Raw genomic sequence first — 12,780 nt, 5'->3', positions numbered from 1 at the left:
GATTAGTGACATTTTTATGCAGGATAAGAAGGCACTTTACTGGAGTACACTCATGCTTTTTTGTCAAAAATTTAAATTTCTGTCTTTTTGTAATTTAACATTAAGAAATTGTAATTCATCCAGCACTTCACATTCTCAAGGCAATCCAGTAGAGAATTTTCAGATGCATTAGTTCCCGCTTTAAAAAGAAAATACCACTGCATATCATTGGCATAACAGGGATATGAAATGCCATGCTTATTATATAGAGCAAAACAGCAACATGTAAAGGGAGAAAAGCGGTCCTAGAATAGAACTCTGAGTTACCCCATAAGTTATAGAGCTGGTAAGTCCCGCCCATCCGTAAAACCCCAAGTGGACCTCTAAGTTGAAAAATCGTCAATGCAAGTGAATGGGAGAAAATAATTATTTTCTGGTCCCGTTTGAATTGTGCCATGAATGTGAACATATGTTGTCTGTGAATTTTTTCTATAACTTTTCATGTTACGAGTTTGACAGTATATGGTATGATTCTTCGGCTAGCAGCTGTGGAAAAGACATAACGAGAAAGACTACATGTCGCCTATGTGACGTCACCCCATAAAGTTGACTTACCCGTCGTTTTCGCCAACCTCAACGATTTTTTCCTCTCCCTGAAAGAAGGCGGTGAAGTGCACCAAAGACACAGCCATGTTTAGCGGGATCCGTGAGCTAGTGTCCGTGTGCTAGTGGTGTTGACGTTTCAAACGCGTCGAAAGCAGCGAAGAGTTGTAGTCCACAAAGTGCCCTCACACAAAGTCTAACCGTGTCAAACTTCTACCCGCTAAATTATAGCATTCTTTACACGAAAAGTTATATAAAAAATTCACAGACAACATATGTTCACATTCATGGCAAAATTCAAACGGGACCAGAAAATAATTATTTTCTCCCATTCACTTGCATTGACGATTTTTCAACCTAGAGGTCCAGGGGGATTAGCGGAAGGGGCGGGACTTACCAGCTCTATAGGAGCAGAAGAAGAATTATGATTCCCAATCTTTACTGTGAATGTTCTGGCCTCCAAGTAAGAGCAGAGCCAACATAAGGCCACTTCATTTAGTTCAACATGCCACTCAAGGCACTCTAGCAGAATGACATGATCCAGCGTGTCAAAAGCTGCTCTTAAGTCTAACAAGACAAGGCCGACACAGTTCCCATGGTCAACTTTTAATAAAATGTCATATTGCATCCTGATGAGGGCAGTGCTTTGACAAGTTCTGAAACATTATTGAAACTTATCCAGGATAGTTATTCTCATAGAATTAGAAACAATTTAAACTTTATAGTTATATAGTAGTAATAGTTATCGTCCATGGGGTGAACGGTCCTTGAAAGTGTAAAGTTATTTGCAAACTCCAGTTCATGTGTCTTCTAATGTTTTTATGACTTTTAAAGTTTCAAAATGGTGAAACAGCTAAATAAATACATGCATTTAAGCTTGCTAGACTACATAATCTTACCCTCTGAAAATAAGGTACCATTATATGAGTGAAAATATATAATTTTGGTCTCAGTGGAAATGTTCACTATTTGGAGCTCTGTATGATCTGTTTGTTTAACATGTTCATTCTCTCCTTACAATGTAAGTCAAGTTGCTTTCCCAGTGCCTTGGATTTAAAGAGGATAATCTAGAAATTATTTTAGATACTCTAACTGCGTGGCTGTTGGTCAGCTTGGATTCTGCATTTCCCTCCTCTTATTCTTCTGTTGTTTACTGACCCCGTGGAACTATTTGGGTTAAGAAGTGCTCTGTGCTATATTGGTAGTTGCCACTTAGACTAAACTAAGAAAGAGATAGCTTTTTTTACCTTGAAGAAACATTTGATGTAACATTTTTGTTTTGGTTTAATTTCAGACTCTTTTCTCATCTATCTGAGGTGGATGTGATATCCAAGAGAGACATTACAGAACTGTATCATGGCTGTGGCCGGATGTCCGGATTATTTTCTACACCATCCAAATTACCAGGTAAATGATTTTTTTGTGTATTTACCCAGCCTCTACATTATTGTAACATTTTTTTTTTTTTTTAAACACACTAGATAATCTGCCCTAGCCTTTAAACATCATCTGGAAAATGCAGCCAGATTACACAGCTATACTAAACTGTTCATGCAGTGTCAGGCAGTTTTCCTTTAGTACCCGCTTTGGTATTTACTTATTTAAAGTAATTAGTAACTACACTAAAACTACTAGTCAAACATATATGCTAATACCAAATATCCTTGTTGTAATGTTGTAAGTAGTATTATTTACTAAAGAAGAAGAAATTATTTAATTCTAATGTCAGTGGACTGTTTAGGGCATTTTGTTCAAAGCTGCCCTTTCCTGACTTGGGATATAGCCAAGTATGAATTTTAAATACATGCATAACCTTCACGTCAGGACAGGCTGTACTATATTGTGAATATAGTCACAGCTATTTATAAAATTTGTATATATGTATACATGTATGTATGTATCAATTGTTATATCATGCCTTGAATACTGTATTGATCAGCAGAAAACCTGATCAATACAGATCAATACTGATCAATATATTTTTTGAGAGCATGTGAGAGTAGGATAAAGTGGAGAGCTACTGTGTATTTTGAATGTACCTGTCATGAGCAGTAGACTCTGAATAGAAGTAGGAGTCTGAGCATGAATGAAAATGGGGTTGCAGTGAATGGCCATTGCATCAGTCTGCATTCATTTGGGCTGAGCGCATTTGATTCACATAGTGTAACCTGATGTAAAAGCATCTCAATTCTAGCTTCATTCAGTGAAGTAGCTGGCCAGTTTTGAAGGGCTCTCATCGGTTGGCACTGTTTAAAGTGCATCCACGTGCAGCAGATCAAAACCAACTGGGAAATATCAATCAGGCAAATCACCCCGTGGAGATCTGGCATTAGTGCAGCTTGATTATAAGATATTCTGGGGGACACTCACTGTCTTGCAAAATACCCAGACACTCTGACATGAAATTAACTTGTCCTTTTAATTAAGTCAAAGAATGTATATTTCCCTCAGTCACGTTCGACGGCCTTGGTGGCTCGCTGGCTCATTCGGACTATCAGACTCGGCTTTGCGATTCAGTTTTACAGCCCTTACTTCATTGTACCCAAGAAAGGTGGTGGGTTACAACCAATCTTGGACCTGCATGTCCTGAAGCAGACCCTTTACAAGCTCCGATTCAAGATGTTAACTCAAGATGTTAGATGTTACTCATTTTCGAATGCATCTGACCCCAAGATTGATTTGCAGCGATCGACTGAGAGGAGTACTTTCATGTCTTGATTATCCCTCTACACAGACCGTTGCTACATTTTGCGTTCAAGGGGTGAGCATATCAGTACAAGGTCCTCCCCTTCAGGCTGTCCCTGTTGCATGGTGTCTTCACGAAAGTTGTGGAGGTGACCCTTGTCTCTCTGAGGGAGCACGGCGTTCGCATCCTCAACTACCTCGGTGACTGGCTCATCCTGGCCCACTCCCGAGAGCAGTTGTGTGAACACAGGTACTTGGTGCTCAGGCATCTCAGCCATCTGGGGCTTCGGGTCAACTGGGAAAAGAGCAAACTCTCCCCCGTACAGAGAATCTCTTTTCTCAGTCTGGAGTTGGACACAGTCAACATGACAGCACGTCTCATGAACGAATGTGCTCAGTCGGTGCTGAACTGCCTGAATTCTTTCAGAGGCTGGGCAGCGGTTCCACTGAAACTGTTTCAGAGGCTCTTTGGGCATAATGGCATCTGCAGCTGCACCCGCAGTCACGACGCTCAGGTTGCTTCATATGAGACTGCAGTCAGCACTGGCTACACGACCGAGTCCCGAGATGGGCATGGCATCGTGGCACACACTGGGTGGCAATCACCCCTGTCGCCAAACCTTCAGCCTGTGGACAGACTTTGCTTCTCTACAGGCAGGAGTTCCCCTAGAACAAGTGTCCAGGCATGTTGTTGTCTCAACAGGTGCCTCCACCAGTGGCTGGTGTGCCATGTGCAATGGGCATGCAGCCTCGGGCTCCTGGACAGGACCTCGACTGCTTTGAGTTTCTAGCCATATGTGTTGCTCTGTGCCGTTTCAGATCGCTGCTACAGGGCAAGCATGTGCTGGTCCAGACAGACAACACTGTGGCCGTTGTGCACATCAACCATCAGGGTTGTCTACGCTTCCGTCGCATGTCACAACTCACCCGCCATCAGGAGTCAGAAGCATCGGAGGACGCTTTGCGCCATTCACATTCCAAACAAGCTCAATTGTGCAGCCAAAGAGCTCTCAAGACAGCCCATGCTCCCAGGAGAATGGAGACTCCACCCCCAGAACGTCCAGCTGATTTGTAGATGCTTTGGAGCCGCACAGGTTGACCTGTTTGCCACTCCGGACACATCCCACTGGCAGTTGTTTTACTCCCCGACTGAGGGGACCCTCAGTACAGATGCGCTGGCACACAGCTGGCCTTGAGGCCTATGCAAGTATGTGTTTCCCCCTGGGAGCCTACTCGCACAGACACTGTGCAAGGTCAGGGAGGACGAGGAGCAGGTTTTGTTAGCTCCGCCATACTGGCCTAACCGGACATGCAATGGGCATAGATCACCACCCTTTCAGGGATCAGGTGGTGAACCTGCAAGCACTGCAATGGAGGAGGCAGACCCAGCACTTGCCCTGCTATGTCCCGTTCATGCTTTACACTTGTACATGGACCGCACGCAGAGCTTCAGGACCTCAAGCCAGCTCTTTGTTTGTTACAGAGGCCAGCAGAAGGGAAAGGCTGTCTCCAAGCAGAGGTGTGCCCACTGGATTGTGGATGCCATAGTCTTAGTGTATCAAGCTTGAGACCAGTCGTGCCCCCTTCAGATAAGAGCTCACTCCACTTGGAGTTTTCAGACATCAGACATTAGGTCTAGCACTCGTGTGCATGCCCAGAAGGTCAGCCCTTGTGCTAGACTAGGTGCCCATTCGTTGTGATTCCCCTACGGATGATCCCACATATGTATTCTTCCACGGTACAGCTCCCTGTCGGTGAGCCTGTGTCTTTCCCTTGGCAGAGCTCGATCTGCCGCCTCTGCTGGGTGTTGACTTCTCCCTAGCTAGGCACTGGATCTACTACAGAGAACTTCCACATGTAGCACTGCTCTAATGGTCAGTCCATATGTGTAATTTCCACATGTTAATTTCCACCTCCCTACGGACAGGATGTGGTCTCCGTAGCATCCCTTTCTGTCTCGAATAGGCACGCATTCTCAGTGTTATCCAAATAGTCTAATTGTGTGGGTAAGAAGGAACAGAAGTGATTGACCCTCTCTGCGTTAAAGCCCTGTCCCTTCTCCGCCCCAGCAGGTGTTGGGGGATTAGGCGGCTTACACGGGGCACTGGAAGGGGCATCAATTGTGCCGTTTTATTAGGGATCCCAATTCGTCAGTTCACTTCTGACGTAACGTTGAATGTGACTGACTGATAAGGAACGACGAGGAGGGAGGAGGGAGGAGGGAACAGAGACGTTATGTCCCATCTCCGCAATTGCTGTACCACTGCGGAACGGCCGGGACACACCGTCTCGGCTCCTCAGTGCAAAACTGAGCGAGTGCACCGCGCTTCCTTACCTACGCTCCACAGGGTATGGTTTGCAATAAAAATCACCTTCAGGGAACGGGGGTTATATTAGTAACCTAGATGTTTATTTGATCAACTACTTTCATGTTTCATGGGTAAATTGTTTTAATGAAGGTTATTTTGAAATCTTTCTTCCAATTTTTTTTTAAAAAATTGCCAATTCTTTACCTGGGATATATCAAAGCATTTAAATGAGACAAGAGCCTTTATTATTTTACCCTTATTGGGCCTGTCAAAATGTAATGTACGAAGAGTAAAAAACACATTGCTTAAATAATTGTGTGAAAATTGCAACCCAGGCTAATTGGAAATTCAACATTTCTGAAAAATGACATTATCGTTGCTTTTTGCATGTTTACACTTTCAAAGTGAAATGTCCAGTGAGTGGCACTAAAAGCATGTTCAGTTTGACCCAGAGATACGTGAATCTTGGTTGTTGTATGTATGGCAGTTCAGAAATTAAAAGTTCACTGAATGGTGCTAAAAAGTTCATTCTTTATCTCATTTAAAAAATAATGTAGCACCTACTATAAACCATACCCAATAGTGAAAAGAAAATAGGAGATTAACATTTGCTGAAGCGACTATGCCATTTTAGCTTGCTTCTACTTTGAGCTCTTTTGTCTCTCACGCTGGGGTTGAATAAAGACGGAGCAGTGCTGGATCTATTTGCAAGCAGTACGTAATCAAAATAAATTCAGCAACACACTTAGGCTATACAGGAAACAGAGCAACCACAATAGAGACAAGATCTGACAAAGAACAACAAGATCTGACAAAGAACAACTGAATGAACACTATAGAGAAAAACACTAGGGACTAAACAAGATAATTAACAAGACACAGGTGTAACTGTCACTATTGTTCATTTCAGCTGGAAGCTGCATTGAATTGTATGCATATGTACGTTTTTGGAGTTTTGCAAAAATGTAGGTGCACATTTCTCCTAAAAAGTGTTAGTGTAATTGTTTAACAACAGTCAGTAAAGACAAATGTTTCAGCACATTGCTATCTTCAGAGCTCCTGAAGCACTGTGCTCAAGATAGCAATGTGCTGAAACATTTGCTTGCTGGTGTCTATTTGTTTTTAACAAACTGTTTTTTTTACATGCACTTTGCACTTTTTGCAAGATGAAATTTATAAAATAAATAAATGTTTTTTGTAGACTTTTCCAGTCTTGAGTGGATCAGTGTGCAGTCAGCCACCCTTTTTGTTCATTCATTTATAATTTATTATATATAAATTATATTTAAACACAAATGTAGAATACATAAAGATGTAATTCCCACCACCATCATTTCCATCACAAATGTAATTATAATTTGAGCAGTATGTTCATGGTGGTTCAGGGAGGAAAAGATAAAAACAAAAATGAGAGAATTCATGTGTCCACTGTTAGACATGTCAAATAATCTCGAGTTTAAAAAAAGAGAATTTTAAGAGAGTTTAATACCTAAAAGCCCACCAAACGTGCCCATAGTTATAGTCATAGTTAAACCTATAGTTTTATTAACAAAGCTCGGGAGGTTCAGATAATTTATCAGTGCGAGAGGAAGGATTTAGAGACGACTTACCTCTGTTCCACAACAGTTTTCCCAGCATCCCTTCTCCACTCCAACTCCTCACTCTTGATTATTACCATTCCAGCCAGGGATGGGGAGAGGGGGAATACTCTGGGTATGGGCCAAATTCCGAGCTTGGAGCCCTCTCCTCGGACAGCACACCAAATATGCACATGTTATACTATATCTGATTGTATGTAAGTGTGAACTGAAAGAGAGGTCTTGCAAACTAAACCACTAAGATTTTTATTTATTTTTTTATGTATTTGGGAGGTGGAGGAATGGTAGATGCTTTTAGATACTGGTAAATAAAATGCCCTCAGCATCTGTCGTAGCCTGTTTAAGTCTGGTAAGTCTGGGCCGGGCTCCAGGCTTGGCTAATACAGGGGAACTGGAGGCCTGCCACAGCACTTCGAGGAAAGCTCCCTAACTACTGTTTTAAAGGAACTGCTGAACTGGCTTTTATTGAGCTGTGCCTCTCGCCTTTGTGCTCTCAATTAAGGTGATGAGCTAATGTTTGAATTGCTCTGAAAGTGTAAGCCCCTACTTTCAGGATCTTCATTAAGCGTGTGTGGGCGTGAATTGAATAAAAATGTACAGCTAAAGGGAGCGTTACGCTAATGTACTCAGTTTTCCTGAGCATCCATAATTAAAGAGGTCTTGCTATAATAACCTAATAAATCAAATATGGCTTGCAAATTAAATTGAAATGCAGAATATCAAGCAAAATGCGGTGGCAGCTTTTGAATGTCATATGCGATCTGTTTCATTTTCTGTGACAGTTAGAAGTATGCAAGTTTGGTGTAAGTTTTGAAACTGTGTTTTCTTAGCTTAGTGTAAGAGGATGTTATTGGTCATAGCAACATGACTTGTGCCAATTGAAGATGAACTAATCCAGAAATGTGGGTTAGTCATTAGCCTACCAGCCATATTGTATTTTTTCCTCATACTGCTTTAGCCATTAAAGTGCCTGTTGTTGGAGCATATTAGTATTTCAAGAGCTGTAAATCTTTTCACCCTGAGTTTTATAGCTGTTTTTAGAGTGAATTAAGACAACATGGTTCCAAGTTCCTTGAAGTCAATATTCCTCTTCTTGGTATTTCTGAGAGCTTGAGGATTCAGTATCGAGGTCTTTTATGTTGTTGTCTTTCAGATACTTCCAGATGTTTTCTCTGAATTGAAGTGAAGGATTTGAGAACCTGGTGGGCCTGGTATATGAAAAGACATTATTGTAATATTGCTTTGATTCTCAAGAAGAACTTTTTATTTCTCAACTTTTATTCTCTTTTTTTTTCTTATGCCTTAATGCTGATATACATAAAAAATAAATAAATATAAATATATAAATAAAAAATTAGATGTACTGTATATTCATAAGTTTTGGCTCTAAGATTTTTTTTTAAAGAAATTAATACATTTATTAAGCAAGGTTGCGTTGAATTAATCAACATTAAAGTTGACAGTATTGACAACATTGACAGTAAAGATCTTTACATTGTTACAAAAAACTTTTGAGCTTTCTTTTAAACTTTCTAATAATCAAAGAATTCAGAAAAAAATTAACATTCTAGAAACATAATAAACATATTAGAACAATTTCTTAAGACTTAAGTAATATCTGCTGAAAATTTTGCTTTGCCATCACAATAATAAATTACCTATTAAAATCTACATAAAATAGAAAACAGGTATTTTAAAATGTAGTATGATTTCATAATATTACTGTTTCAGCCTTGGTGAGCATTCAAATATTAAGACATTTTAATGACCCATGACTCTTGAACAGTCGTGTACATCTGTATGACTCTAATGAGCCAGTTCCTCTTGTATTTAAAATGTATGCCACACCTTATACACCTAACATACCAATGTACATTTGCATTTGCATTTGAGTAAAGAGTAAATTACTTTATGAATGTGGGTCTGTTTTCACAGTGAAATCCATCCTGCCAGAGGAATTCACGGTAGCTTTGGCCGTCTGAGGATAAGCAGGGCTAAAATATCGACTGTACCTTTAGCATTATATTAATACCACAGGTTTAAAGTTTAACCATGTCAGTACATTAAATGCTGCTTGACATAGCCATGTTTATTGACTATGTTATGAACCGTATGCTTTAGATTATACAGCAGGTAAAGCCAAGTCAGGTCGCATAGGAGATCTATGAACCTTAATAAACACCTCATGGATATGCATCCACGTGTTAGCAGAAACTTGATCTACGTACAACAGCACATGGAGGGTTCTTACTTTACGTCACGTGTGTTTGGGGATAAATGAATCATAGCATCCTTGAATAGTTCCCTTAAAAGATGCAGGCCTATGTTTTTTTTCTTCACACATCACATTTCTTATGTTTGATATAAAGAATGCTCTTCACTGAAACCGAAGTCATCTTGATAATTAAGTACACAAAATTCAGAAAGAAAAAATAATGCCTCAACTGTTAGTCATAATTTGAGTAAAACAAATTAGCATTTTCTTAAATATCCCAATTATTTTTTGGTTATTTTGTCATTTTGTATTATCATACTTCAATAAATTGCAATTTTAGTTTATTATAGATGTTCTTATTTTTATTTTATTTTTTAAATTAAGAGTAAAAAAAACATGGTATTTGGTATTTGAATTAATTTAATTTATTATTGAAATGGTATCTGAAAAGTAGCAGAGCCAAATTATGAATGGTACATGGTAAGGTTGTATTTCACCTCATATATATTTTATAAAATTGTGGAAAAGGTTCTATGAAATCTAACATTATGTCATAGCTTTACAGTTCTTATTTGAACTGATCAACTTTTTCAAGATGTCTGAGAAAGTTCTGTGAAGTCAGCAAAGAATGGTCCAGACAAACTTAAAGTGTATTAGTGTGAGGTCTTATCTCTCTCTGGGCACTTCTGCTGAGTTCAGTCAGACAGAACCACAGTGGCTTCCCTCAGTACCAGTATGGGTGGAACTTAGAACGGATCAGTCTCACTCGACTAGCTAGAACCCCATACACATGCTCGCTAAACAAAAATACAGTCTTTTTGCCCTTAAGAACATTTCAGTCTTTTAATGCTTATGTCGAGGTGCATTGCTTTAGGATTACCCGTCAGACTGCAGGAGACCAAAGAAGAGACTAGAATGCCTTGTATGTTCAAAGACTCATTAGAAACATCCTGAGAATTCTCAAAGAACACAAGATGGATTGCTCACTCCAAGCCGATCTGATGCATCAGTGCTGAAATAAAAAATAAACAGTTTTATACACATTATATCAATACATTAGGAATTTAAAAGTGTATAAATACTTTTGTAGAATAAATCTGAAGAACAAATATCTTAGACAGCTGTGATGTGTATGAGCATACGAAAATAATTATTTTAGAATATTCAGAAATGAATGAAAATGGTGATTCTTCTCGAATCCTTTGGATTCCATGTTAAACCAGTAATGTGAATGTTGGTGCTGGTAATGCATTCTTCAGATTAGTGGTAAAATGAAGGAATCGGTTCACTCATTCAGTAAGCATTAGCTAAAGGTATTTGATGTTGTTTTAGAATGCTCAAGTACAATGCCTATTATCACTGTAAAGCTTCTTTGACCCAATCTATGATGTAAAAAGTGCTATATAAATAAAGGTGACGACTCAAGTTGTTGTTTTTATTGTATATATTGTTTTCAACAACATTTGTTAAAATACCACCATCAACATTCAAAATTCCTATATGGCAGTATTTGGGATAAACTAGCATGATATCCAGATTCAGTATTGTTGCAAATTTACACACTTGTCGCTTGGCTGAAGTACATATAAAGTGGCCAATTGCACAAGATGTGTTCTGGGATTATAATTAGTGGTGCGTGGCAAGTATCAACATTTTTCACATAAACTTCAGCGCATAACTCATCCCGCACTGTGCTATGGACATAAATGATACTTAAATCGTTTGGTCATTTTAGGAGGGATATGATGTTACTGTAATCAAAGGATTTTCATGGAGAAGAATGGGAGAAAAAAAAAATTGTTCTTTTTTTTTTATTGTTTTGTCATGAAAAATGCTCACTCTAAATGATATTAAGATGTTTATCAGCATCAAGATATTGACCAAATGTATATGAAAAAAATGTCAACAACAGTTCCGTTTGCATTCAACAAAGTGATGATGTGTGCGGCATCCATTAACACATAAACACATTTACATAAGAAAACAAAACAATCTTGCTCTGGTTCTGGAACATTGTACATAGCATTCAGAAGCCATAAAACTACTGACGCTCTATAGCCACATCACAGCCAGATTATGGGTTTGTGGTCTCGCTTTGAGAACCATCTCTAAATACGAGAGTGCCACAAGACATTCTGTTCCCAGCTCGTGCTGTGAAAGCTCCAATCAGCGCTGAAAGAGATATCCCACAATCCTTGATCCTACTGCGCTCAAACCAAGCTTTTTGTTTTTTGTACGTCATCCAAGAGTTCAAAGTGTTCCCCTCTGGTGAGACAGCAGGGAGCTCTGTTATGGAAAGGAATGAGTTTTTGAATCCACTGCCACCTGTAGTTTACACACGGAGAACGTGGCTCCCAGCTGCCAGTTGCTTTAGATCTTGTTCCGTGAATACAATGGCACAGTTTCAGCTGATCACATGACAGGGCCGCGTCTGAACGATGCTGTTTTTCTCATAGCCTGTAAACACGCCCGTGACCCTCCCCAATTACAGCAGGGGGGCATCTGAGGACAAGGAGAGGGCCTCCTAACGTCTCTTTCATCACATAGCCTATTGCATCATGGGCGTTCCCTTTGCTGAAAGAGTACGGGAGAATTTTTATGCATACACATACGTGTAAACACGTAATGCTCCTTAAGACACGTCTGACATGGATACAGCTGTCTGATATTGTATGTGCACTGTATTTAATCAGTATTTTTGTCTTGTTTTCTAGTAAACAAATGTATTTCTTTATTTAAAATTGTGTTAGATAATATATATTTGTTTAAACATAAACCTAGAAAAAGCATTATGCTAAACATTAAGATAAAAAAATCTATTTAATTTAAGCTATATCTAACAGCTAAATGTTCCTTGTTTTAAAGATATTTTACTGGAAGAAAAGGACCAAAATACTGATTAACAAAAAGTTTTTCACTGCACGATGAGATTCATAGACAACATTTTGGAGGGATTGAGTTTTTTTCCAGGAATGTTCTGTCAAACTTACAAAACTAAACTGATTTATTCCTTTATGGACAATAAAAATAGTTCCAATGTGTGTGTGTATGTGAGGGAGTGGTGTGATGTCAAAAAATGCTTTTAGCATGACGACTTTATTGGCTTCTGTCTCTGCAGGATAATGTAGAACGAGCTGCCAATCACAGACAGCCAGATATGATTGGACCAAGTTTTCAGCAGTCAACCAATCAGAATTCACCCAGCCATCAAGGTCAGTAAATTAATAATTTGCATGTGCACTTCATAAATTTCCTAAAATAAGATTCCCTGGCTCCGATATTTGTAATGACAGTAAAAAGAAATTGTGGTTATGGTGGTTTTTTTTCTTTGTTCTTAATATCCAAAACAGAAGTAAAGAGTTTCTAATAGATTTGCGGAATTGCTCATGGT

General features: G+C 39.2%; 1 protein-coding gene across 2 annotated transcripts in view; it reads left to right on the top strand.

The window, feature by feature from the left end:
- The window catches only part of grb10b (growth factor receptor-bound protein 10b), a 131,228-nt gene that overhangs the window by 23,824 nt on the left and 94,624 nt on the right, over window positions 1-12,780 (top strand). For both annotated transcript variants that reach the window (XM_081388424.1, XM_081388423.1), the window contains exons 2-3: window positions 1,877-1,989; window positions 12,508-12,601. In XM_081388424.1, the coding sequence (XP_081244550.1) occupies window positions 1,939-1,989; window positions 12,508-12,601 (145 nt within the window). In that variant the 5' untranslated portion in view covers window positions 1,877-1,938. The remainder of the gene's footprint in view (window positions 1-1,876; window positions 1,990-12,507; window positions 12,602-12,780) is intronic.

Source organism: Scardinius erythrophthalmus (genome assembly GCF_964197995.2).
Source record: "Scardinius erythrophthalmus genome assembly, chromosome: 16".
Taxonomy (NCBI): Eukaryota; Metazoa; Chordata; class Actinopteri; order Cypriniformes; family Leuciscidae; genus Scardinius; species Scardinius erythrophthalmus.
This window is presented reverse-complemented; position numbering and strand designations above follow the sequence as displayed.